The sequence below is a fragment of the Ailuropoda melanoleuca genome, chromosome 14, assembly GCF_002007445.2.
Source record: "Ailuropoda melanoleuca isolate Jingjing chromosome 14, ASM200744v2, whole genome shotgun sequence".
In the NCBI taxonomy this organism is placed as follows: Eukaryota; Metazoa; Chordata; class Mammalia; order Carnivora; family Ursidae; genus Ailuropoda; species Ailuropoda melanoleuca.
In genome coordinates this window covers 74,365,419-74,390,883 of record NC_048231.1, presented here as the reverse complement: position 1 = coordinate 74,390,883, position 25,465 = coordinate 74,365,419, and the positions used below count along the sequence as shown (strand labels likewise).

Genomic DNA, 25,465 nt, shown 5'->3' with positions numbered 1-25,465 from the left:
TAAGGAGAAGTCGCCTCTCACCTAGGGGCTTTTGGTATCTTCCCCCTTTTTTAAAATGCATCTTTAATTCCCACTTCTCTTGATCCTTCTGCACATGTTCTGTTCTCTGGCGTTTTCCTTGCTTAATGGATCTCCCCTCCACCTCGTCTTGTTACTACAAATACCCAGTGGGGCTTTACCTGAAAGTTTTTGTAGAAATGGTTCTGTCTTTTCCCTGTTCCACAGAGGGGAGGGATTGGCGTAGGTCATTCTTTAGAGATACCTTTGATTTCAGATACCTTGAAAAATATCAGATTCCTTCTCACCCTGCCACGTTTTCCTTCTCAACCTCATCCTCCACCAGTCATACAAAAGGCAAAGCACTGAGTGAGCAGAGCCCAGCATTGTTCATCTCCAGAGTCTCCAGTTGGAGTGACTTCGGAAGAGGAAAGAAGGAAGAGACCAGGGTGCCCTTCATTGCCCAGGCTTTGTTGCGACCAGGGTGACAGCCAGCTTTTAGATCAGATTTTGGAGATGTCCAATGGACTAGTCCTTCCCCTCAATGGACTTTAAAACAGACCTACTCAGGGGTAAAAGATAATGTGTTGGGACTAAGACTTCATTTTTGTTTGTCAGTGGGAGGGTGGATGGAAAGGCTGGATTCCAGAGGTGTTTCCAAAACAGATACTGCTCCATCTCCAGGATTTAGCTTTGGAGATTGGAGTGAGGCCAAATGTGTGTGTGGACGCCTAAGAGAAAGTGGACCGTACAACGCAGAAGGGAAATTGGGGCTTAACAGGACTTGTGAAAAAGATCTGAGGGATTTCAGCTGATTGTTCAACAGGAGTGATCTATATCGTGTCAGTTTTAATGAAATTGAAGCTTTGGGAATGTTGGTAGACCCATGCTATCTAGATTTGCAAGTAATGATTCTACTTTTTGCTCTTTTCTGCTCTTCTTAGGCCTCTCCTGGAGGGCAGTGCTCTGTTGTGGCCATCGCTAGTGCAATCGAGAGACACGGGGGGACTGAAAACCTTGAGGGGTGACCAAAAGACCTGGGGGTCTTTAGTCTGAGGAGGTGAAGACGGGGCTGGGGTGGGGGTGGATATGGTGGTTTCTTTCAGATATTGGAAGAGGAATCGGTGGTGGTGGAATTCAATGGATTTGGAAACTCTTAGGAGAACAGAACACATTGTGAGGAGGCAAGTTATAGCTTTGTGTAAGGGAGAAGCTTTCTAACAAGTGACCTACCTGGGTAGTAAATAGATTCCTGACCCTGAAATTGTTCAAGCAAAGGCTAGATGACCACTCGAATGTAATGAGAATGAGCATATCAGGGATTCTTGCTCTCTGTCAGTGTTGTTCACACTTAAAAAAAAGATATTAATTTTTCCCCTGAACTTTATATTTAGATATTTATTTAGATTTCAGATAAATTTAGAAATAATTTAGAAAACCCAAAATAATATGTTTATAGTTCAATTAATGTCACAAACTGAGTATATCCATGTTAATAGGCATTCAGATCAAGAAAGAGGACATAACCAGCACTCCCGAAGCCCTTGTGACCCAATAATAATTGTTGTCCTAACTTCTCACACCATAGATCAGTTTTGCCTGGCTTTGAACCTTACTTATGTCAGTGAAATTATCCACTGTGTACTCTTTTATGTCTGGCTTCTTTCATTCCATCTGATGCTTGTGGGATTCTTCCACATTGTTGTGTAGAGTTGTAGTTCATTCATTCTTGCTTCTGTATGGGATTCTATTGGGTGTAAATACATCAAATTCATTTATCCATTCTACTGTTAATGAGCATTTGGGCAATTTCTAGTTTGGGGCTGTTATGAATAGGTTGCTGTCTATGAACATTCTTGGGCATGTCTTTTGGTGAACATAGGTACATTATTGCTGTTGGGTAAATGCATAGACGTAGAATTTCTGAGTAATCAGAAATGTATGTTCAGCTTCCGTAGATACTGCCAAATAATTTTCTAAAGTGGTTATAAAGAGGATAGACAATGGGTTGAGATAAAGTGAAAAAGTGCTCCACATCACTAGTCATCAGGGAAATGCAAATAAGAACCACAGCGCCGTGCTGCTGTATACATACTGGAATAGCCGAAATGGAAACGAAAATCCCGAATGTTGGTGAGGTAAAGAGTCCGAACGTTCATGGATTTTATTTTGTTTTTTGGGTTTTGGGTTTTTTTGCCCTTACTCACAGTGAGAAATATATTTACATTACAACCAGGTATACTCCCATCCTCCTTGTTTCAGTTGAAACAAGAGTTTCATGTGACAATACTTAACCTTATTGTGTGTTTTGTACTCTGATCTTTTCCGCCCTCCTCCTTTTCTTTAAAAAAAGAAAAAATGCTAGTGTGACTCAATTTATTTCACCACCTAGTAGATCATAAATGGAAAAATCCTATAATCATGTATCATAACTGATGTCTCAGATGTTTCCTAACTCACAGCTAAGATCAGTTCATAACTATTTATTTTAAACGTGAGAGCCCAGTACAGGTGAAGCACTGTGCTAAATGCTAAGGGTGAAACGATGAATGACATTGGGTTTCTGCCTTCAAGCATTGTACTTTCTCATTGTCTGTAATTCTAAGAGAGGCTAAAGCAGACATATGCATGAGGTCACAGGGGAGAAGCACAACTTGAGAAATTCAAAGAATAAATTAACTATAAAGCCACTGTTTATTAGGCTTGCATCTACTAACTTGCGTGCTAATCCTTTTGCAGACTTCATTTCGCCTAATCCTCACAACCCTATGAGGTACGAGGGAAACGTTACTATAGTCATCATTTTTAAGACAAGAAAAATTGAACTTGAGAGAGAGTAAATAAGGTACCCAGGGAACACACACAGCTGAGAAAGAAATACAGCCTGGCATTGAGTTTTGCTGGTGATTCCATTTCTTTTTTTTTTTTTTTTAAGATTTTATTTATTTATTTGACAGAGATAGAGACAGCCAGTGAGAGAGGGAACACAAGCAGGGGCAGTGGGAGAGGAAGAAGCAGGCTCACAGCAGAGGAGCCTGATGTTGGGGCTCGATCCCATAACGCCGGGATCACGCCCTGAGCTGAAGGCAGATGCTTAACCGCTGTGCCACCCAGGCGCCCCGGTGATTCCATTTCTGACTTGGTTCTGGAGCTGGCTTCTTAATCCTGACTAGTCAAGTTTATGAACAAGTTTAAGACTGTGATTCTACTCTTAAGTGTCATTCTTGGCAGCTCTGCAAAGCTTCCTCTCTGAAAGGCTCTTCCCATGAGCCTCCATACCCTTTATCTTTCTCAGTCTATCCACAAAGGACAGGGTGCTGAGTATTTGAGTTTTCAAAGTATAATATCCCCTACTGCTAGCCGTGTATCATCTGCCCTGCTGGAGGTCAACAGGAATGCTTTCTCCCAGGGATGTTGCCTGACCATTGCCATACTCTTCGTTTAAATCATTTGGGGAGAACATCATTGGTTCTGGAATAGCAAATTTCCTATGCATAAGCCGGCCTTACAAGAAAGCTGGCAAACTACTATCCATGAATAAGGTCAGAGTTATTAAAAGAATAAGCTCATGGAGATGATGAGGAGCCTGATGATGAGGATCATTTTGCTCACCTTGTAAGTCTCGTGTCTATCAGGCAAACAGCTTCTACAGCTCTAAATTTTTAACATTCACTTATCGAGACTAGCAACTCACTGAAGAGTTGTGTATTTCAGATTCCTTAGATTGTATTAGTTTCTTTTTGCTGCTGAAACAAATTACCACAAATTTAATGGCTGAAAACAACACAAATTTATTATCTTGCAGTTCTGGAGGTCAGAAGTCTGGAAATTGGTCTTTAGGCTAAAGTGAAGATGTCTGCAGGAGTGTGTTCCTCCTGGAGGCTCTAGGGAAGAAATCTGTTCCTTGCCTTTTGCAGCTTTAGAGGCTGTCCATATTCCTTGCTTCATTGGCCCCTTTCCAGCAATGGCAACACTCCAGTCTCTGCTCCCTTATCTCATCTCCTCTTCTAATGCTGACTCTCTGGTGTATCACTTACAAGGACCCTTGTAATTACTTTGGGCCCAGCTGGATAATCTGGAATAATTCCGCTCTCTCAAAAGCCTTAATCACATCTGAAAGTCCCTTTTGCCATGTAAAGTGGCACATTCACAGGTTCCAGAGATTAGGAACGTGGACTTCTTTGGAGGGCCATTATCCAGCCTACCACACTGTGAAATGCTGGAAAAGTCATTACTAATTCTCTTCCCCTTTTGGGTGGAAATAATCTTGTTTGGAGCATGTGGAAAATCTTAGTAAAAGTCAGGCAAATCATACCTGAACCTTAGTCAACTTCCATAAACAAATAACTCAAGGAAAAGTGAACTTGAACTATTTAAGGGCTACCTGTAAGATTGAAGGTTAGGAAAGGAATTTAATAGTCTGTTTTGTTTTGTGAAACCTTGTAATTTAATTTAATACAATGCAAGCATTGATTGTATTTGCCTGCTGTGGCTCTGCAAACTTGGAGAAGGTTAAGTAATAGCCAAGAAAAATAGTGGTTCGGTCTCAAAATTTAAAAAATTTGATTTTGTTTCTTCACCCCCACATAAAGTGCAGCCTTCAAGTAAGACAAGAAGCCCATTTACCATGGTTATATTGCACTTAAATGATCCCCATTGATAGCTTATTTGCATTTATTCTGCTCCATATTAACTCTTAACTTAACTCTACATTCACTCCTTCTTGACTGTAGAGGAAGCAGAGACATTTAATTCTCTTTGAATTCATGCTAAGTTGGCAGAGAGTCCCATTTACTAATGCATAGTTACAACCAGAAATCGCATTTCTCTCCATTTTATAGATAAGGCAGCTGAGGCCAGAGAGGTTAATTAAGCACTGGAGTGCGAAGGTCTGGTTGAGTCCAGTCCCTTTGCCCACTGTGCTGCCGCTGCTTGCATATAACACTTTTTTTTTATTGGGAAAATGCTCTTTCTTATAATTCTATTACTGAAATATCTTTGGTCTTTGAATTTCCCTTTTAACCCTCAGCACTTCTAGCAATTGATTTTCTGCATTGGGGAAGGAAAAATCTCTGCCTTCGAAACTCTGAGCTACTTTTAAATAGGCCTATACTTGGATTTTGGCTTGAGGAATTTATCTCAATCTGTGCTTTCATCACCACTTGCTTATTTCCGGTGTCCTAGGTCAGACTGGATACCCCTGCCCCTGTGCTCCTTTCAGCTTACATGCTAAGGGTGGAGTTCAAATATGAGAAGACTGGGAAGGGGTCATTTTGTCTCTGAAAGGATGCATTGGTGACTCATCATAGTGCCCTCTCCATTCTCAATGGTTCAGGGATAATTTATACAAAGCTGTGTGGAGTATCCATCCATTCAGCGGATGCCCTGGGACACTAATTCTATTGAAATGACCGTATTTTATAAATAAAATTCCAAAATAAGCTCAGAACATTCCACAAGTTGTCTTTGGCAAAAATCCAAATAGCGTGTAAAGTTAGAAGAAAGTCCAGAATAAAAGAGATGTCATGATGACCCAAGGTGGCTCTACCCAATTCTATTTTAAAACATTCGAATATACTGAGGACTTGTTTTCCTCAGTCTCAGAACATCTTCTGAATTCTGTGGTCAGCAAGACAAGCATGATCTGATTTTTTTTTTCTCCTGGCTGAAGCACTTTATTATTCCTAGACTATCCATCATCATCATCATCACCACAACTATAAGTTGTATTTTCATGGCACTTTAATAGTTTCTAATACATTTTTCCTCGATGTGTCTTGTTACCTCCAGTCCTCTTTTGCTTGTTCCACTCTCCAGAAACTTCTTCCTCCCTTGGTTTCTCCAATGCCAACTAGGGATGGTAGCTACTTGTATCTTTTCATCATGGCCAAGGTGGAAGAGGTATGAAGAAGCAATAACTGCTGACATATAAAAAGCATTGACTGACAAAGAAAATTGAATAATTTCTAGCCTTTTACACAGGGGAAGAATGTATTTATTTTCCGTGTCATAATGTGGAACATTGTTATTCATGATGTAGAATATGTGGAAATATAATACTTTACTCCATCATTCCCTTATACTGAAGTCTTTAGGGTGTCAGTTTTTAACTATTATAAATAATACTTGATAAACATCTAGGTACATAAAGCATCTTCTTCCATAGGATTATTTTTGAACCAGAGATGTTCAGAAGTAGAATAACTATATCAAACGTTTGTAGTTGTTGAATATATGTTGCAAATTGCTTAGCATTTAGACTCATAACTCGTAGAAATATAGAGGATATTTTGGTTCAATTTAACCATCTTTTTCAAGACCTGAGTCCCTATACTGCAGAAGGGGGAGTGGAGGCACACTGACATCAAGTGATGTATCCGAGGTAAATCAGTAGCAGCCTCCCCAACTTCTACTCCTCTCTAGAGTAAAATGCTTCACTGTTGCTGTTCATATCTTCACCATCTTGAAGTGTTTCTGAAATGGTAATAAACAGAAAATTCTAATATAAGAAAGTAAAAGTGGTTGTAAGTTACATCAAAATTACGGATACAGGGTGCTTGGGTGGCTCAGTCAATTAAGCCATCTGACCCTTGATGTCAGCTCAGGTCATGATCTCGGGGTCCTGAGATTTTAAAGATAAAATTTATTTATCTTAAAGATAAATGAATCTTTAAGAAAAAATTCTCTCTCCCTCTCCCTGTGCCCCTCCTCCCTCAAAGAATATCAAATCATTAAAACAATTTTAAAAAATTATGCATACATATGAGGATGTCTATTGCAAGGAAAGGAAAAAAAGAAAATAGATGCTGTATTTGGTGATGGGATTATGGGCAACATCCTTTATACGCTGCCCTAAAACCGAGTCAATATGTGTTTTACAGCAGAAAGAAATTTACATTTATGTGTATCGAGTGACAACATAGAAAGTTTGGAACTGAGTTGGTCTGACAGTGCTTCTTCTCTGTATTAACTTAGAGATTTCCAGGTTACTGGCACCATGGGAACAGCGCTATTGCCAGACCACCTAAGGAGCTGGTTGTAGAGTGTCATTTTACTCTTCCTGAGCTAAAATTATTATGTGGGCCTGCCTATACCAGCTGTTCCCACCTACACACCTAGCCTTGCCCTTGCTAGGATAGCTTTACCCTTCAAAGATTAGTTTCAGCATTGTCTCCTTTGGAATTATTTTTGGAGCCTAATTCTAGGTGTTTTCTGTAGTCAGAGCATGCTGTCTACTCTGCCACTGCTTGCAGCTAGTCAGTTGGTTTATGTGGTGTTTTCCATTCTCTAAGCTTTTGAAGAAAGGACTTTTGGTGTTTGTCTCTAAATCTTCAGCATCTATCATTGTTTTAGCACTTAGAAGATCCTCCATTTAGAACCTACTAGAGAAATTCCCCAAAAGGCTGATATGAACATCTGTTTGATAGGTGTCTTCCTATTATGGAATGGATACAGCAGGTTACCAAAGCTTGATGACGCTCTGTATTCACATTGCATTCGTTTGTTGTTTATGTTATATGCATCAAATTCCTGTTATGATCTAGACTTTTTAAATGCTAGCTATATGGTGGTGAATGATATAACCCTGCCTGCAAGTGGCTGATGTTCCAGAGGGGTCACTAGGCATGAGTGTCTGTTACTATTCTGCCTGGACCTCACACTTAAACCTTTCTTCCAATCCACTTCAGACACCATCAGCAAGCCAGCTTTGCAGCTCATCCTCACTCCAAATTCTCCACTCTTAGGATCCTTAACTCTGAGTTTATGTTGCCTGACCACAAAGTCATGCTCCCCCACCCCCATCTTCTCATTCTTTCTGAATATTCAGTTCACCTTATCACTTACTCTGTTCCTCTATCTTCCAGGCCACCTGCTCTTTGTCCCTCTCCCTACTGAGCCTGGACCTCAGGGGCAACCCTTTCAATCGCTCTCAGTCCTGCTTCAATCTCTTATTTCCTTAACAACCCCCAAACCTTGGTATCCCTCGATCAGTTTTATTATCCTCTAGGAGTCTATAATCTTTGTTTTATTTTTTTTAAATTTATTTTCTTTGGTTGAAGCGAAATTGGCATACAATATCATGTTAGTTTCAGGTGTACATCATAGTGACTCAGTACTTTTATACATTATGAAATGATCCCCATGGTAAGTGTAGTTACCATCTGTCACCATGCAGAATTATTACTGTATTATTGACTCCATTTCTTATGCTCTACTTTACATCCCCATGACTTATTTACTTTATTACTGGAATTTTGTACTTCCTAAATCTCTTCATCTGTTTCACCCATACCTTCAACCCTTCACTACCTCTGGTAACCAACAGTTTATTTTCTGTATAGATAAGTCTGTTTCTGTTTTGTGTGTGTGTTTTGTTTTTTGGATTTCACCTGTAAATGAAATCAAACAATATTTGTCTTTTCCTGTCTGACTTATTTCCCTTAGCATAATACCCTCTAGGTGCACCCATGTTGTCATGAATGGCACGATTCGGTTCTTTCTTATAGTTGAGTGATATCTATTGTATATATATGCCACATCTTCTTTAATTCACTCATCTGTTGATGAATACTTAATTTGCTTCCATATCTTGGCTATTGTAAATAATGCTGCAATAAACACAGGGGTGCATATATCGCTTCAAATTATCTCCAGATAACTACCCAGAAGTGGGAATCCTGGATCAGATGGTAGCCCAATTTTTAAAATTTTTTTAAAGTAGAGCTTTAAAAAAGTAGAGCTCTATGTGGGGCCTGAACTCACGACCCTGAGATTAAGACCTGAGGTGAGATCAAGAGTCGGATGCTTAACTGACTGAGTCACCCAGGTGCCCCAGTAGCTTTATTTTTAATTTTGTAAGGAACCTCCATATTCTCTTCCATAGTGGCTACACCAATTTATATTCCCACCAACAGTGCGCAAGAGTTCCCTTTATAAACTTTTTTTAGTACATCATAGAACCATACAGAAAAAGAAGATTCTAGATACATTCTTTTTATTTTGAGCGGATCTATAATGTTAAGAGGTTCTCCTCCTCCTCCTCTTCCTCTTATGTGCCTCCTCCACTCGCCTCCCCTGACTGTTCCCCTAAAAATGCATTCCTCAAAACCTTTGATTTCAATAATATAAATAAAATCAAGATACCAAGTTGCACATGTAGTGTTATTTCTATTTTGTAGAATTCTCACAGGCATATGAACTGAAGAATAACTGAAAGTAAATCCATTAAAAATCTTTATGGATGTTGCCTTTAAGTGGTAGCATTTTTTCTTACTTTTCTGGATACATTTTTCTCCTTTCCAGAATTTTCTAGAAGGAGCATGTCATTCTTTTTAAATCATTAAAAATAGATCCAATAAAGAAGGGAAACAGTAAAAGATTATGTGAACAAAAAGGTCGGTAAAAACAGGAAAAAAAATCTCTTATCTCTTGATGCTTGGTCTAGGGCTCCAAAATGGACTGTGCCAACTGCCTTGGTGTACCGCAATGCCTTGTGAATAGTGGTTGTTAATGAAGACTGAGGACTACAGAATGCATTGCCAGGACCAAAAGTCAAAAGCAGAAGCTAAGTTTGAGAAGTGGTTGGAGAGACCATATACCATCCGGTGATGTGACTGAATTTGAAGCAGATTATTTTTCACGTCTCTTTTGAAAGAGTGGTATCAGTCTCTTAGCTGATTCAGGGCATAGGGAAGAGAATTCATTAGATATTTTGGTGTCTGATAACCTCATGGGGCAAAGTGAGAAAAAGAATTACTTGAACTTCCTTTACCTTTTTATGGCATTAAGTGGTTTGTTTCTCTGAACCTTGACGGGTAGGAGCAAGAAATATAATATTCATTCCTTTTTGACCACAGACTTAGTACAAGGGTGAGAAAGGTCACAAAACGTGGATCAGTTGTCGCAGATACACAATGATGCTTGTAGCTCCCTGTAGCTGTTGAGGACTTATCAGCACTTGGGAAAACTGTCTCCCAGAGTTCCATTTGGCCGTGGTCACTGGCAATGAATAGAGTCTGTTGAGCAAAGGGTGTAATTGCAGGCTGTACTGGAGAAAAGTGGGTGTTGCTGTGTCAGTGCCAAGTCAGCCCACACTTAGTCGGCATGCAGAGGGAGCCTCATGAGTGATGCACTCCCTCTTCTGAGGGGGCCTTGCCAATTAAGCATCCGAGCTTACAGAGGTTGTAATGATAGGTCTTGAGATGAGAAAAAATGATAATCTCCCTGTATTTATGTTCTGCATCTGTGACTTCTACCCTATTTGCATTCAGATATGTTTTTGCAGTCTGGTGCTGAATGGGGGTGGGATTTGGCAACATTTGGAATGTAGATGATACACTCAATGTCTCTCTTGGCAAGAGAAATAAAGATCTGAGTAGAAGTCTCAGGGCTTGTTCACTATTGGCCTGTCCCATTTTGACTGTGTCTATCCCATTTCTTCTCTGCCTTTTAGTTTCTTCCCTTTGTCTGTTAGGGACGATGGCAAGGGTTAGCACAGAAGAGGTTCAGGGAATGTATGAACATTTAGAGAGATTTGGGTAGAGGTAGGGAAGTATAAAATAATGGATGACTCACTTTTCAGGATAGGACCTATAAAAAAAGTCATACTAGCCACTTCCCTTTTAAGATCTCAATTCATTTGTCACATGGCATCTGTTACATGAGTATTCAAAATACTCAAGTGTGAGCTGTGTCCAGCAGGGATGAGTTGGCATCTCAAAAAACAAATCTGTGTCTGGATTTGAGACTAAATCCAATCTTGACACAGCATCACTGTCCACCTTCCTCTCCCCTCAGATTCTCAGAGGTCACTTCCCTGCAGTCAAGCCAGGTGCAGAGGAAGCTTCCGGTAGAAGTGTGGGTAGAAGTAAGACATATTGGAAAGAGTAAAGGTTTGGAGTCAAGTGCCATTTTCAAGTTCAGGATTGACACCAACTAGCTGTATGATCTTGGGCAAGTCACTTCATCTTTCTAGGCCCCTTTTTCCTCATCTGTGATACAGGACCTACTGGAAAGGATTTTGTGAGGACTGAATGAGATGCTGCCTGGGAAGCATCAGGCATTTAATGAATTGTGGTGACGGCATTGGTGGCGGATGGTGGTGGTTGTCCACAGTAATGATGGACATTTAATGCAAGATTAGTGCTGAGGAGAATTCCACTGGAAGAGAGCATGTTGACTGTGAAGTCAGGCACAGGCAGTCCAGAGACGGTCACCTGTGGACGTCTCTGTTCCTAAGCTGGCACTACTTGTGAAACCCTACCATTTAGAAGTTCTCAGAGCCAGAGCTTCACACGGTAGAGAAAGTAGGCCACAGTTCTTCTCCTCCCAACCCTTTTCTATTTGCAAGTGTTGAATGTGGATACAAATAAAAAATATAAAAAATCGATCTCTGAACATCAGAAAGATTTCTTTCATTTGAGCCAGAATTTAGTTACTTACGTCAAATGCGCTTTAAGAATACAGGAATTAGGGGCGCCTGGGTGGCCCAGTCGGTTAAGCCTCTGCCTTCAGCTCAGGTCATCATCCTGGGGTCCTGGGATTGAGCCCCGTGTCAGGCTTCCTGCTCAGTGGGGAGTCTGCTTCTCCCTCTCCTACCCACCTCTGCTCGTGCTTTCTCTCGTTCTCTCTCTCAAATAAATAAATAAAATCTTAAAAAAAAAAAAGAATATAGGAATTAGAATGGAGTGTATGTTTGGTTCAGTGTCTAGTGCTGAGGTGGACCCCAGGTAACAGCAAACTTCAACAATCTTCCTGTCACACCACATAATCCCCACTGTTTGAGGAGGTCACACTGAGCCTAATTTCTTACATTGTTTATCTTTTATTGAGGGCTTCATTAGAAGGGCATTGTAAACTGGATCAAAATGCATTCTCTTCTTTGAAAAATAAGAATTAACCTTTTATGGGCACTTGGGTGGCTCAGTCGGTCAAGTGTCCAACTCTTGATCTCAGCTCAGGTCTTGATGTGGGGTCATGAGTTCAAGCCCTGAGTTGGGCTCCATGCTAGGAGGTGTGGAAAAAAAAAGGTAAGGAAAAAAAAAAAAAGAATTGACCTTTTAGAATAAAATAGTAAAAAAAGAAAAAAGGTAGATATTCATGTGTATTTTCTACCATCCTAAACCTCCAGCCTTACCTCTTGTGCAGGTTCTCTTCTAGTCCATATCTATAGGCACTTTTACTATAGTACAAATCTTAGTGCTGATCCTTCCTTGCTTGACATTTTAAATCATCTTTGGGGGTTCTAAGCAGTTAAATAAAGCTACAGTGTTTGAGGAGGGAAATGCAAATGAAGAACTAGTTTCCACCCTTGACTTCCCTTAATACTCCTCCCTGAGGGTAAGAGCTTGGAGAACGAAGGTTCGAGGAGAGGGAAAAGTAAAAATATTGCTGGGGCAGGGGAATGAGAGGGTGGCAGGGGAGGGTCCTGGGGGCAGTTTATGCTTACTCAGGGGGACAAAATTAATTGCTATCTCATTTATGTTCTGAAATCTCTGTTTTATTTATTTATTTTTTTGAGTTGTAAAAGCACTTGAATTAGATTCTCTCTTGAAATCACTGTTTTAAATCTCATTATTCTTGTAATAATCTTATTGAATGCTATCTGCCTTCCCCAGTAGACTCTGAGCATCTTGATGACCGAGTATATTTCTTTTTCATCTTTATGTTTCCAGGGCTTGCCATATAAGCCACTTCTCAATCAATGTTTATGAAAAGGAATTAAAAAAAACTAAAAACGTCAATCATGGCCCAGTTTTTTGCTCTAAGTACTGCTATAGCAGATTGTCTTTCCCCCTTCTGAGTTTTTGTTTATGACCAAAAAAACTATACAGAAAGAAGTCTGAAAGATAGAAAATGTCTCCAAGTGATGGCCTTCGTCCACAGGCTTAGAGATCTTAAGCAAGAGTGGTGGTAAGTGATGAAGGAGGGGCCCAGACTATGTGGCGCTCCAACAACCTAAGTGGGTGTGATTGCCCTGGGGAGAGGACCTGAAAATCACTGCCCGTTTGGGAGTTTAGACACTCATATGGGAAGAAATACCCCTCGGTTAAAAACTTTAATAGGTGAGAGCAAGGAGAAGAAGGTACTGGGGACTGGGCGGACATCAGCTCCTTAGAAGTAGTTTGGGCATGTGGGGCCCCTGGGTGGCTCAGTCAGTTAAGCGTTTGTCTTCAGCTCAAGTCATGATCTCAGGGTCCTGGAATTGAGCCCCACATTGAGCTCCCTGCCCAGTGGGGAGCCTGCTTCTTCTTCTCCCTCTCTCTCTGCCTGCCGCTCCCCTTGGTTGTGCTCTCTCTCTCTTTCAGATGAATAAAATCTTTAAAAAAAATAGTAATAAAAGAAATAGTTTGGGGATGACTTTGGTACTGGAATACCACCATCTCATACTGTTCAAAGACTTGTTGCATGACCTGCTTTGTAATGTAAAGTTGTGTGGTTGCTCTCTTGCCATTGCTTGTGAATAATACGGTCCAATAACATGATCTGTTGCTCTTCTCAGTCCACAAATTAAACAGACCAATAAACAAGGCAATAACACCAAATGTGCAGTTTGCAAAGGAAGGCCAATGGCTGCCCTATAGAAACTATCTCTCTACAAACTCCATCGTAGTGTTGCCCTTTGGTAAGGAAGGAAGACCCACATTTCTACCCTGTCCCCACAATGTTAGCAGAGAATAGACAAGTGGCACCACTGAGCTGCTTACATTTTGGAAAAGAGCTATGTCAGTGTGGCCATTTTTGAGCAAAGCAAAATTGAGTGCTTGGATAGTCCTGACATAATTGAAACTACTATAGTTAGGAAATTACTGGAAAAAATCATCAGAGTGCAGTTTCACAGCAGCAGAATATCAGAGTGCAGCAGATGGCTTTGGAAGAGTCAGTTATTTTCTGATTAGTCTCAACCTAATCACCCTGGAAAACTGTAGGAAAAGCTAGTAATATGGGATATTGAATGTTGATGGCATTGTTTGAGTCCAATATCTTCTTAGCTACTTATCAGCAAATCAAGAAAGCATGGGCAAGATACCATGCAGCAATAAGTGGGCGAACAGCTTGTGGGTGGATTGTACTTGGAAAATGCTTGGTTCTTCAAATTAAGCCAGAGAGTGGCTTGGCAAAATTTAGTAAGTGTAACTTTGGTGGAAGTGGTATCAGTATTGACAGACTGATGAAGCCGAAAGGAAAAGGATAAGCTCATTGAGGTATAGTTCATTTATACAGGAAAAGCACCATTTAAGGTAAAAGTATCTTGGGAGAAAGATATGTACACGTATGCGGGAGAGTGGTGACTGCCCCGGTGAACCATATGCTAACTGAGCATGAGTCATTCATGGACTGACGTTAAAAAATAAATCTACAAACACTTCAGTTTCAGAAACTAGGACAAGGTCATACGAGTGTTTTCCAGACTTGGGTAATAGGGAAGAATTTAGCAACCTATTTTACTACTTCACAGAGCCTTGTGTGTGTGCGTGTGTGTGTGTGTGTGTGTGTGTGTGTGTGTGTGTAGGGCCTAGCTTGGAGTCTGTCTCTAGTATACCTCAGTTCTCTTTGCACTTTGGTTGATCAGATGTTGTCACAAATTGCAATCCCTTGGACATAGACCCTGTGTTTCTTCACTATGAGCCCCTCCCTGGGGAGCATCAGATTCCTTCCCAACCTTTTGGAGCAGGTGATGAGCCCACTCTTGGGCAATAAGAGAGGGAACTTGAGCCGTTAATAGACTTAAAGTGATTTTAAAAAATCTCCTGAGACTCTAAGTATGTCCATTAACTCCATACCCATCCGAAGTGACCCCTCTGTCCTTCCCCTTATTGATTCTCCATGGGCAGATAGCCCAGTCAGAGTGGGTGTGGGTGGGCTGGAGAAGGTGAAGTATCTCATGGGGCCTATATGCACTGTGTGGTTGTAACCTGCTCCTGATCCATAATGTGGGATCTTCAGAGCAAAGAGGTTGAATGAGATCATGTCTGGAAAGTTCCCCAGATCCTTGGAAGGTCTTAAAATGAGTTTTATGGTTAAGTGGCTATTGGAGTAGAATTGCATAATTACTGAGGGGGACCTTAGAAAAATCTGTGTACTTCTTTTACAAATATTTGAGGAAACTGAAGCCCAAGAGGTAACAGTGATGTAGGAACCAGTTTTAATAGTTTATCATCATAGATTAGTGAATTGCACCCTGAAGCAATTAGGCTACTCAGGACTGTGGCTTTTTTCTTTTATTTGAGTGTGGTTGACATGCAATGTTACATTAGTTTCAGGCATACAACAGTGATTCCACAAGTTTAGGTATTATGCTGCGTTCATCACAAGTGTAGCTACTGTCTGTCACCATACATCGCTATTATAATATCATTGACTGTATTCCCTGTGCTGTACTGTTTCTCCCTGTGACTTACTCATTCCATAACTGGAGGCCTGTGTCAGCCATTCCTTTTCACCCATTTTGCCCAGCCCCTCCCCCTCCCCTCTGGCAACCATCAGTTTGTTCTCTGTCTTTATGGGTCTGATTCTGCATTTTGTTTCTCTTATTCATTTGGGTTTTTTTTTTTTTGGTTGCAATATGAGTGAAATCATATGATATTTGTCTTTCTTATTTCACTTAACAGAATACCCTCTAGATCCATCCCTCTTGTCTCAGATGGCATGATCTCATCCTTTTATGGCTGCATAATATTCTATTGTGTATGTATACCACATATTCCTTATCCATTCTCAAGACCGTGCATTAAAGCAGAAATGAAATTTTGTCTGCCCTTGATCTATACCAGGGTAACAGCCTCAGAGACCTACGTGGAGCCAGGCATGTATTGTAAGTGAGTGTGTGAGCTGGGACTACAAAGATAGAGAGGATAAGGACTGTGACAAACTGGGGATCATGTGTTCGTTCTGTTGAAGGCGAGAGGTTACCCCCCTAGGTGGAAAGGAAGCCCCAGTGTTGCTAGACCCATTCAATTTCTAAGAGAAATTAGAAGTGGGTCAACCTGTGCTGACCAAATAAAAACATGTTGGCTGGGCTGAATTTGGCCCAAGGAGTGACCGTGTTGCTGATGGCAGAGGCACAGTTGTCTACCTGAGTCTGCAGGCTGAGTATAAAGGAATCCATCCAATGGCTGAATAGCAGCTGCTAAGTGTAGGTCTTCTCCCCACGAATCTTTCAACACATTGCTCTGGCTGTGGCTTCCACATCCTTCCCCTGCTTTAGTTCAACGAGGGGGATTCGTAAGTGGTACCTTCATCTCTTTAATTGTTCTACTCTCAGGGAATGTTTTAATGGAAAGTAGAGAAGGGAGAGAGGCAGATGACCTGGAAGAACCGCAAGCTGGTGATCTGCCTCTGAATAATAAAAAGCCACCAGGTGGTGTGTGTAGTCCGATGGGCCTTGTCTGGTCCTTTGATGTCCATCTGGAACTTAACTAAGTGAAGATTCATGCCAGCATCCAGCCCTGAGGCCCAGAACGTAGAACAACAATTTCTAAACAAATGTCAGTCTCTCTTCCGCCTCCCTGTGAATGTGTTCTGGCTTTTAAAAAGAGAAGCCCTCTAAGTCTCTGTCTACAGAATTTTTTTTGGAATGACTAACTGGGTGTACCCAAGAGTTTAAGGAATAAACTAAATGTTGAAAGCATCTCTCTGTAGGATTATTGCAATCAGCTCTCTGTTTCTGCCTTCCCCACCCAGACAGTCTGTTGTCAAAACAGTAGCCAGCCCTTTTAAAACATTCATTGCTCAGTTCAGCCCTCTTTTTGACTCACAAGATTCCAGTGGCTAAATGCTTCTCAACGGCCTGAAAGGCCTGATACGATCTGACCCCTGCACAGCCTTCTCATTACTTCCTTGACCTTACCTCCTACTACTTCCTCACCATGTGCTCACTCTGCCCAGCCATACTGGCCTCCTTTCTGCTCCCAAACACTCAAGCATGCTCCCTCCTGTGAGCCTTTGTAGTTGATGTTCTCTGCTTGGAAGACTCTTTCCCCAGATACCCCCATGACTACCCTATTGCTTTTCAGAGAAATGTTGCCAACTGAAAGTTGCAATCCCTTCTTCCTCCCCATACCTCCAGCACTCCCTCTCTCCATTCCCTACTTCAATTCATTATAGTACTTGTCCCCAGTTACTCTATACAGTTTACTTATTTGCTTCCCCTTTCCATAAGTCCCACGAGTGCAGGCCTTTCTGTCTGTTTTATTCACTGCTGTATTCATGGTGCTTAAAACAGGGCCTAAAAACATACTAGGCGCTTGACAAGTATTTGTTGAATACGTTTTGAAAAAATCTTTCCCTTCGGTGCTAGGGATGGTGACTTTCACTGTGCTGGACAAATATACCTCTTGCTACCAAACCGTGGTATTTTTAACATTACCATTAATAGACTTGATCTGGTTTCCAAATTTTCTGAGTCAGTTCTACTTCCTAAACATATCTTGAGGTTTTTTTGCTTATCTCCATCTCCACTGTCTTTTCTCTTAGTTAAAACCATTACAACTTCTTCTTGCTTTTCCCATCCACTTGTATTCCCTCCAAGCTGTCTCACTCAGCAGCCAGAATCATCTTTTTAAAATCTAAATCTGGTCATTTACCATTCATTCCCTCATTTAAAATGCTTCAGTAGTTTCCCACTGCCCTTCACATAAAACCCAATCTCCTTACCCCATCCCACGAAGTCCTGCCTGGTCGGGTGACAACGCTGGTTTTCTCTGTTCTTCTAACAGATCAACTTCCTCCCTGATGCGGGGTCTTTGCTGTTCCCCCATGGTGGAATTGTTTGTTCAATGGCTAACTTTAGATGTACTTACTGAGGATGGGAACCCTTCCTGTGGTGTTTGTCTTTGTATCTCCAACACTTAACACTGGCCGTGGTACATACTAGGAGCTTACTGTGCGGAGAAATAAAAGAAAACAGAACATAGGTGTCTTGCTGCCCCAGGGATGGGGGACCATGTGGGGTGGTATCTCTTTAATTAACAGTATGTTTCTTTCCACAGAGATTATTTTGCAGAGGATGAAGGGGAGATGGTACCTAGAACAAGTCATGCAGCAGGTAAGGAGGCCGTGGGCCTTACCTTGATAAATTCTTGATTGCTTGCTGATCATAAATCCCTTAAATTATGGCCCCTTTGAAGTCATTTTGGCAATATTCTCGGACATTCTGTGAATTTCCAGACTTGCACATACCACTGTAGCATATAATTCCCCACCTTTCCAGCACAGTGCAGTAAATCATAATTGAAATACTTCTATGAACCCTTCTTGCTTTTAACGATTCTGTAATTGCAAAGTTAAAGTCAAGTGTGAAAGGATTAAAATAGATTTTGCCACTAAAACGAAATCTCTACTCATATATCGTTAAAATGGGTACAATAATAGTGTCAGCCTCATAAGTAAGATTACATGAGAGAAGCCCTTAGTACAGAGTTCATCCAGAAATAAGCGCCCAGTAAATATCAGTATTATTATTAATGTATTCATAATAATATCATATCATTCCTGAACGAACACTAGCCAGGGAGCTACCTGAATTATGAAACCAAAATGAAGATATCTCTCTTTTGGGAGAATTTTCACAAAAACTTTTAATCACTATGGGTTCTACTTATTTTGCTAAGTGATTTGCCTTTTTCATACCAGCCTTGAAGCACAGATGGTTCATATGCACAACATGGAAAAAGGTTTAATTTGAGCGTGTTAAGGATTTCAGAGTCACTGAAAATTAGCATTTGTAATTGTAGTTGTTAAGTCTACAAATTTCAAGGGTCTACCATACTTATTTTGAACATCAAGATCTTCCATTTTGAGGTAAAAATCAAAGGGCTAGGGCAAAAATGGAAGGGTAGGGATGATACCTACTCTAGGCAAGATATAAAGTTGAGTACTTTCATTTTCTGTTTCCTTTAATTCATATAGAAGCTCTGTGAGGTAAATATTGTTATTCCCATTTTTACCAAGGCAATGGGTCTCAGCCAAATTAAGAGATTTGCCTTGGGGCGCCTGGGTGGCTCAGTCTGTTAGACCTCTGCCTGCTTCTTTCTTCCTCTCCTCCTTACTCATGCTCTCTGTCTGTCTTTCAAATAAATGAATAAAATCTTAAAAAAAAAAGCAAGAGAGATTTGCCTAATTTCCCACAATTTGCAAGTGATCAGGATTCATATCCAAGCTTCAAAGACTCTCCTCCTTCTATCACATCCCAGTAATCTATAATGTATTGTTCTATTTCATCAAATCACAAGTTGCCTTCCATTCAATAGCCTGTTTAATTTCACCTAAATGTGTGAGAAATAATTCTTTCCAATTTCTCTTTGGTAAAGCATTTGCATTCACTGAGAAATAATCAGAATATCAACAAAACAGGTGCAACATTACTATAATTATTATTAATTTGCAATCACAGAGTGGTGTACAATGAACAGAACAACAATTATTTGTACAAACTGAATCAAAGACAACTGAATATGGAAAAAATACCACCTCTATCCATAACTGATTTGTGCTGTGCACCAATAAAACCTGCTTTAAGTTTCTATTCTCATTTAAACCCCTATCTTCTGCCAAGCAAGGTTCGTGGCTTTTGAAAATATCATGAAGGACAGGGCTATGGAAAGACGCACTGATATGGTGTTAATTTTACACAAATGAAGACACTGTACAGTGTGCAGTTTAAAAAGAAATCATATGGCCTTACGTTTCAACGGTTTTTTTCCTTTAAAATCAGTGGTGTAATGGGGAGTTAAATACTTCTAGACAAAAAAAAAGCTACGCTGGAATCATCTTATTTCTCTGATTATTTTCTTCTTCATCATATTTAACCTTCTGCATTATTCTCCTTACTATCATCTTCCTGATCTTTTTTTGTCTTCCTCTTTTTCTTTCTTTTCTTAGCAGAGAAGAAAGTCTGAGTTGATTGTAGTATCTGGAGACTTCTTGTGCTCATTCTGGCAAGTTTGCCGAAAGAAAAGGAAGGAGGGAGGGAGGGATGTTTGTTCCCATCCCATGGCTTGCCTTTTCATTCTTAATGGTTTCCTTTGTGAGCAGAAGCTTTTTAGTTTGATGTAGCCCCACTTGTTTATTTTTGCTCTTAGTGCCTTTGCTTTTGGTGCCCCTGCGTATATGGTCAATTAATTCTTAACAAAGGAGACCAGAATGTACAAGGAAGGAAGGAAAGAAAAAGAAAAAAAAAAAAAAGGAAAGGATAGAAAAAGTATATGATGACATTTTGCCTCTTGGCTCCTTTGTTCATAAGCGTATGTCTAGTTAATTTTTCCTCAGTGAGGCACAGAGTGACCCATAGCCCCTTTTGCTCTTACTTGTACTGATGCTGTCTGTGGAGCTCAGTGGTTTGCAATGGCTGCCATTCATCTTGACTTAAAAAAAAAATGCACAGTAATAAAGGGTCATTGATTCCTTCTGTCAACCAAGAAAAGATGTATTTTTCTACATCTTGTTCCTGAATCTACAACCCTAAGCCCACCTCAATCTGATGTCTCCAAAAGCTAGAGAAAGAGACTCCACTTCTTGATGGAATAACAGCAGCATAGAATCACAAAGGGCACAGACATAAATCGGTACATTTCACTGGAGACCATTATTTTTAAAAAAAAAGAATTTCTTTATTAGACAGAGAGAGTGTGAACACACAAGCAGGGGGAGCAGTAGGCAGAGGCAGAGGGAGAAGCAGGCTCCCTGCTGAGCAGAGAGCCTGATGTGGGGCTTAATCCTAGGACCCTGGGATCATGACATGAGCCAAACGCAGATGCTTAACCATCTGAGCCACCCAGGCGCCCCAGTGGAGATCATTATTAATATGATCAACCACAGGCTACTTTATGTGAACTGTTTCCATGTGGCCCAGAGTTGGTTTGTATTTTGTGGAAACCAAATTCTGCTGGATTGTGCCGGATAGAATGATCACAGCGCTCCTGTTACATAAAACGTTTATGTTCTTCTGTTTTGCTGGCAGCTTTTCTTAGTGACACTAAAGACAGAGGCCCTCCAGTGCAATCACAGATCTGGAGAAGTGGTGAAAAGACCCTCTTTGGACAGACGCCTTCCCTGAGAGCATTTGAAAAACCCCCTCAGGTGCAGACCCAGGCTCTTCGAGACTTTGAGAAGGTAAATCATGTGGATGAATAATTGTTACCCTGATTAGAAGGAGCACCAAGGGGTAGTGATGTCTCATAAAAATATGACTCATGGCTTAGTTTGGATTGTGGGCATTCTTACCATAATGAGGTCTCTTTCAAGAGTTTTTGTCCCAATAAATGTATGCACTGAGCACTCTGGTTCATGGACAATTGCCTGTACCAATGATTCTGTCTTTCCATTTTTACCTCTCGTTTTCTTCTCAAATAAATTAGGAAGTTTTGTTGTTTTTTAGAGAGAGAGTGGGGGTGGGGGCGCAGAGGGAGAGAGAAAATCTTAAGCAGGCTCCGTGGTCGGCATAGAGCCCAACGCAGGGCTTGCTCTCATGACCCTGAGATCATGACCTGAGCTGAAATCAAGAGTTGGACACTTAACCGACTAAGCCACCCAGGCGCCCAAATTAGGAAGTTTAAATGGCACTCTGAGAATCTGTAACTGGACCATAGTGAGCCCAGGAGACCTAGGCATTATGTTGTCGGTGGCTGGCTTGGACCACTTTAGATATCTGGATGCTGTCTGCAGTATAAGGTGGCCTCAGCCACAACCATTTGCTTCTCAGAAAGAATCTGGCATTGTTGCTTGAAACTTCTGATTGAACTCTTGAAGTACTCTGTGTCTTGATTATGTTTATCCTTAGATTTGACCAAGAGCCAAATTACTGATAATGTAATACAAGTCCCCACCTCCCTGTGCCCTGGACTGATCCCAGGAAGTCTGTACAATAGAACCTGTCTACTGGGATTTATATGGCCTGGAAAGAGCACACAGGATTTCTTACATCCATGTGGTAAAAAAAGAAATAGCTCTTTGGTGCCCCCTGGGGGTTGCCCACGGATCAGGCCACACATGGGTACTGTGTAAATATGCCCTCAGGTATGTGGCTTTCTTTCATTCTTGGATTAATAGCTTTTGACATAAAATAATGAAATTCCACCTTCAAAAATAGGGTGAATAAAGCAGTGTTGACATGGGTTTACCCCGTCTTCCCTCAATTTGTGAATAGAAATGTTTCACGAGGACCTAATGTATGTCCTACCAGATATTCCTGCGGACCAAGAACATGCTCCTTATAAACCGTGGCTAAGAATTGAACAGCTTACTCTTAGTGTTGGGTTTGTTTTTAACTCAGAGTTGTCATGGATACTGTTGTGTGTGGTTTTTTCCTTCTTTTCTTTTTTTCTAAGACAGAGAGCTTGCTGGAGTATTAAGTGGTTTTGAGGACGAAACCTCCGAACAGCTGTGTGGTGCTGGTGGTGGGAAGAGGGGTGCTAACAACCCCTCCTCTATTTTTCACCTTTTGCATCTGCTGCCGTGCAGAATGGGGGGGGGGCAGAGCTGCAGTGCTCCTCAATGCGGTGTGGGGTGCTCTCTGAAAGACAGTCTGCAGGCATGTTCCTTTTAGTTGAGAGGTGATTTGTAATGGAGAAGTGAGGGAATTACCTCCGCTGATAGAATGAGTGGCCAGATGCAGGGGGCAGAGAGAAATGAACAGGCTGAGCTGGGCACCAGGCAGAGGTCAGCTGACTTCTCAGGTGTGGCCTTCCAGGTCCTTCCTCCCCGCAGCCTGGTCTAAGATCTTGGATTGCTGCTCACTTCTCAGGGCTGGGAACTACCAACAGCAGCCAAGAGGGGACACAGAGAAAAGACCAGTAAGGGATATTTCCCATCTCTCCCCCTGTGTGTCAAGTAATAATAAATAACAACGAGGAGACCACATGCTTTTTTTAAAATAATTTTTTATTATGTTATATTAGTCACCATACAGTATATCCTTAGTTTATGATGTAAAGTTCCATGATTCATTACTTGCGTATAACACCCAGTGCACCATGCAATACATGCCCTCCTTAATACCCATCACCGGCCTTCCCAAAACCCCAACCCCCTCCCCTCTGAAGCCCTCAGTTTGTTTCTCAGGGTCCATAGTCTCTCATGGTTCATTCCCCCTTCTGATTACCCTCCCTTCGTTCTTCCCTTCCTTCTCCTACCAATCTTCCTGCTATTTCTTATATTCCATAAATGAGTGAAACCATATGATAATTGTCTTTCTCTGCTTGACTTATTTCACTTAGCATTATCTCTTCCAGTGCCATCCATGTTGCACAAATGTTGAGAAATTGTTCTTTTTGATAGCTGAGTAATATTCCATTGTATATATGGACCACATCTTCTTAATCCAGTCACCCGTTGAAGGGCATCTCGGCTTCTTCCACGATTTAGCTGTTGTGGACAATGCTGCTATGAACATTGGGGTGCATATGGCCCTTCTCTTCACTACGTCTGTATCTTTGGGGTAAATACCCAGTAGTGCAATTGCTGGATCAATTTTTAGCTTTTTAAGAGACCTCCACACTGTTTTCCAAAGTGGCTGTACCAACTTGCATTCCCACCAACAGTGTAAGAGGGATCGCCTTTCTCCACATCCTCTCCAACATTTGTTGTTTCCTGCCTTGTCCATTTTTGCCATTCTAACTGGTGTAAGGAGATCATACACTTTTTTGTCAGAAAGGTGGTTGCCAGGACTCATAGAAATTTTGACTTTTTTAGTGTCATAGACTTTAGGTACCATGATCATAAACCCTGACAGGCTATTGGGCCAGAATGATTTCTGCATACAGACTCCTTACTGTGTGCTTTCTCATGGGTCCCTGCCCCCCCCCAAGCATATTTGGGATGTGTGAGGCCAGAGCAGCACGAGAATAAGACAAGCAAGCATATGCCAGGCCCCTTCTATGTGCCGGGGGCTGCTCCCAAGTGTGTGCATGACTATGTCATGTAATCCTCGCCCCAGCCCTGTGAAGAAACGTAACTACCATCCCAATTTACAAGGGAGGAAATAAAGGCACAAAGAGTAACAAAGGAACTTACCCAATGTCCCCTAACGTAGGCCTAAAAAACTCATTTTTGTGACCTAAAAGAGTGAGTACTTTGTAGGCTGGGTAGCTCCCCTGGTAAAAGGATGGTGGCAAAGGGACTGGAACCATTAGCTCCTATTTAGCTGAGCAGAGTGTGGTACTGTCTTCTCTAAGTAAACTGTAAATCTCATTTATTTCCCAGTATTTTCCATCACATGCTTTTTATTTTTTAAGATTTTTTAAAAAATATTTTATTTATTTATTTGACAGAGACAGCCAGCGAGAGAGGGAACACAAGCAGGGGGAGTGGGAGAGGAAGAAGCAGGCTCATAGCGGAGGAGCCTGATGTGGGGCTCGATCCCGGAACGCCGGGATCGCACCCTCAGCCGAAGGCAGATGTTAACAACTGCGCCACCCAGGCGCCCCTCACATGCTTTTTGCTCCATTAATTCTGAACTGCTTGCAAGTTGAAGCTGTTTTATCCTTCTGAGTTTTTGTTCTGGGGGTTCCCTTTGCCCAGAATACCCTTTCTCTCCTACTCCCTACCTACCAGCCTACTCATCTTTCAAGTTTCACCTCAAGGACCATTTCCTTTGGGGGGGGGTGCCTTCCCTGATTCTCCAGTCTCAAAATATGACCCTGACTATAAGCTCCTCAGGGGCAGAAAACACCTCTTGTTCATGCTTTTCTAGAATTTGGTGTAATGCCAGTAAGTAGTGAGTGTTCAGGAAAAGCTCATCAACTAAACTAAACTTGTCAGATTTGGATTTCCCATGCCCTATTTTCCTCCAGCCAATTCTGCTGAATTTGTATTTCCCCCAGCCTCCACTCAGTATTCACTGGGTGTATTTGCAGTAAGTTGAATGGTTCTAAGGGGGGTATTGGTGTATTAATTGATTGGTTAGGATAGGAAAGTGAGCAGTCAAAAAAAGCATGTTTGTTTTTAATGATGAGTTTAAAAGAAGATAATTTTTCACCCAAACTGGGATGATAAAATTATAAATGTAAAGTAAAAGACCTTTTCTAATATTTGACTGGACTTATCAAGATCATAATAGTAGCTAATAATAAAAATAATATTTATCCAGTGTTTATTATCTACCAGCACATTTTTAGACGCTTACCATATTTTATTTCAGCTGCTTTTCAGTTCATTTTCCTAACTGATGAGATAGGTATTACTATATCCATCAGACCTGTGAGGAGACCAAGCCTCGAATCACTTGTATAAAGTTCTACAGGTATAAAGTGGCAGTCAGGAAAACTCCAGTGATTCTCAAGATTCTTGGGAAACGAAAGGACCATTCAGAGAAGGGGAGGTTCCATTGGTGGAATGTTTACAGTTTGGTTTTATAGATAGAATCAAAATGGCAGATCCCATACAAAATCCATGGAGGGGTGGGCGCCTGTGGCTGCAGGTTCTAAAGGGAGCCTCCACTGGCTTCTCCTGTTTACGTGTTTTCTAATAATGT

At 41.2% G+C, this 25,465-nt stretch overlaps 1 protein-coding gene across 8 annotated transcripts in view; it reads left to right on the top strand.

The window, feature by feature from the left end:
• The window catches only part of PDE4DIP (phosphodiesterase 4D interacting protein), a 201,798-nt gene that overhangs the window by 32,958 nt on the left and 143,375 nt on the right, over window positions 1-25,465 (top strand). For all 8 annotated transcript variants that reach the window (XM_019792716.2, XM_019792719.2, XM_034643237.1 and 5 more), the window contains exons 2-3: window positions 17,988-18,043; window positions 20,957-21,108. In XM_019792716.2, coding sequence (XP_019648275.1) covers window positions 17,988-18,043; window positions 20,957-21,108 — 208 coding nt within the window. The remainder of the gene's footprint in view (window positions 1-17,987; window positions 18,044-20,956; window positions 21,109-25,465) is intronic.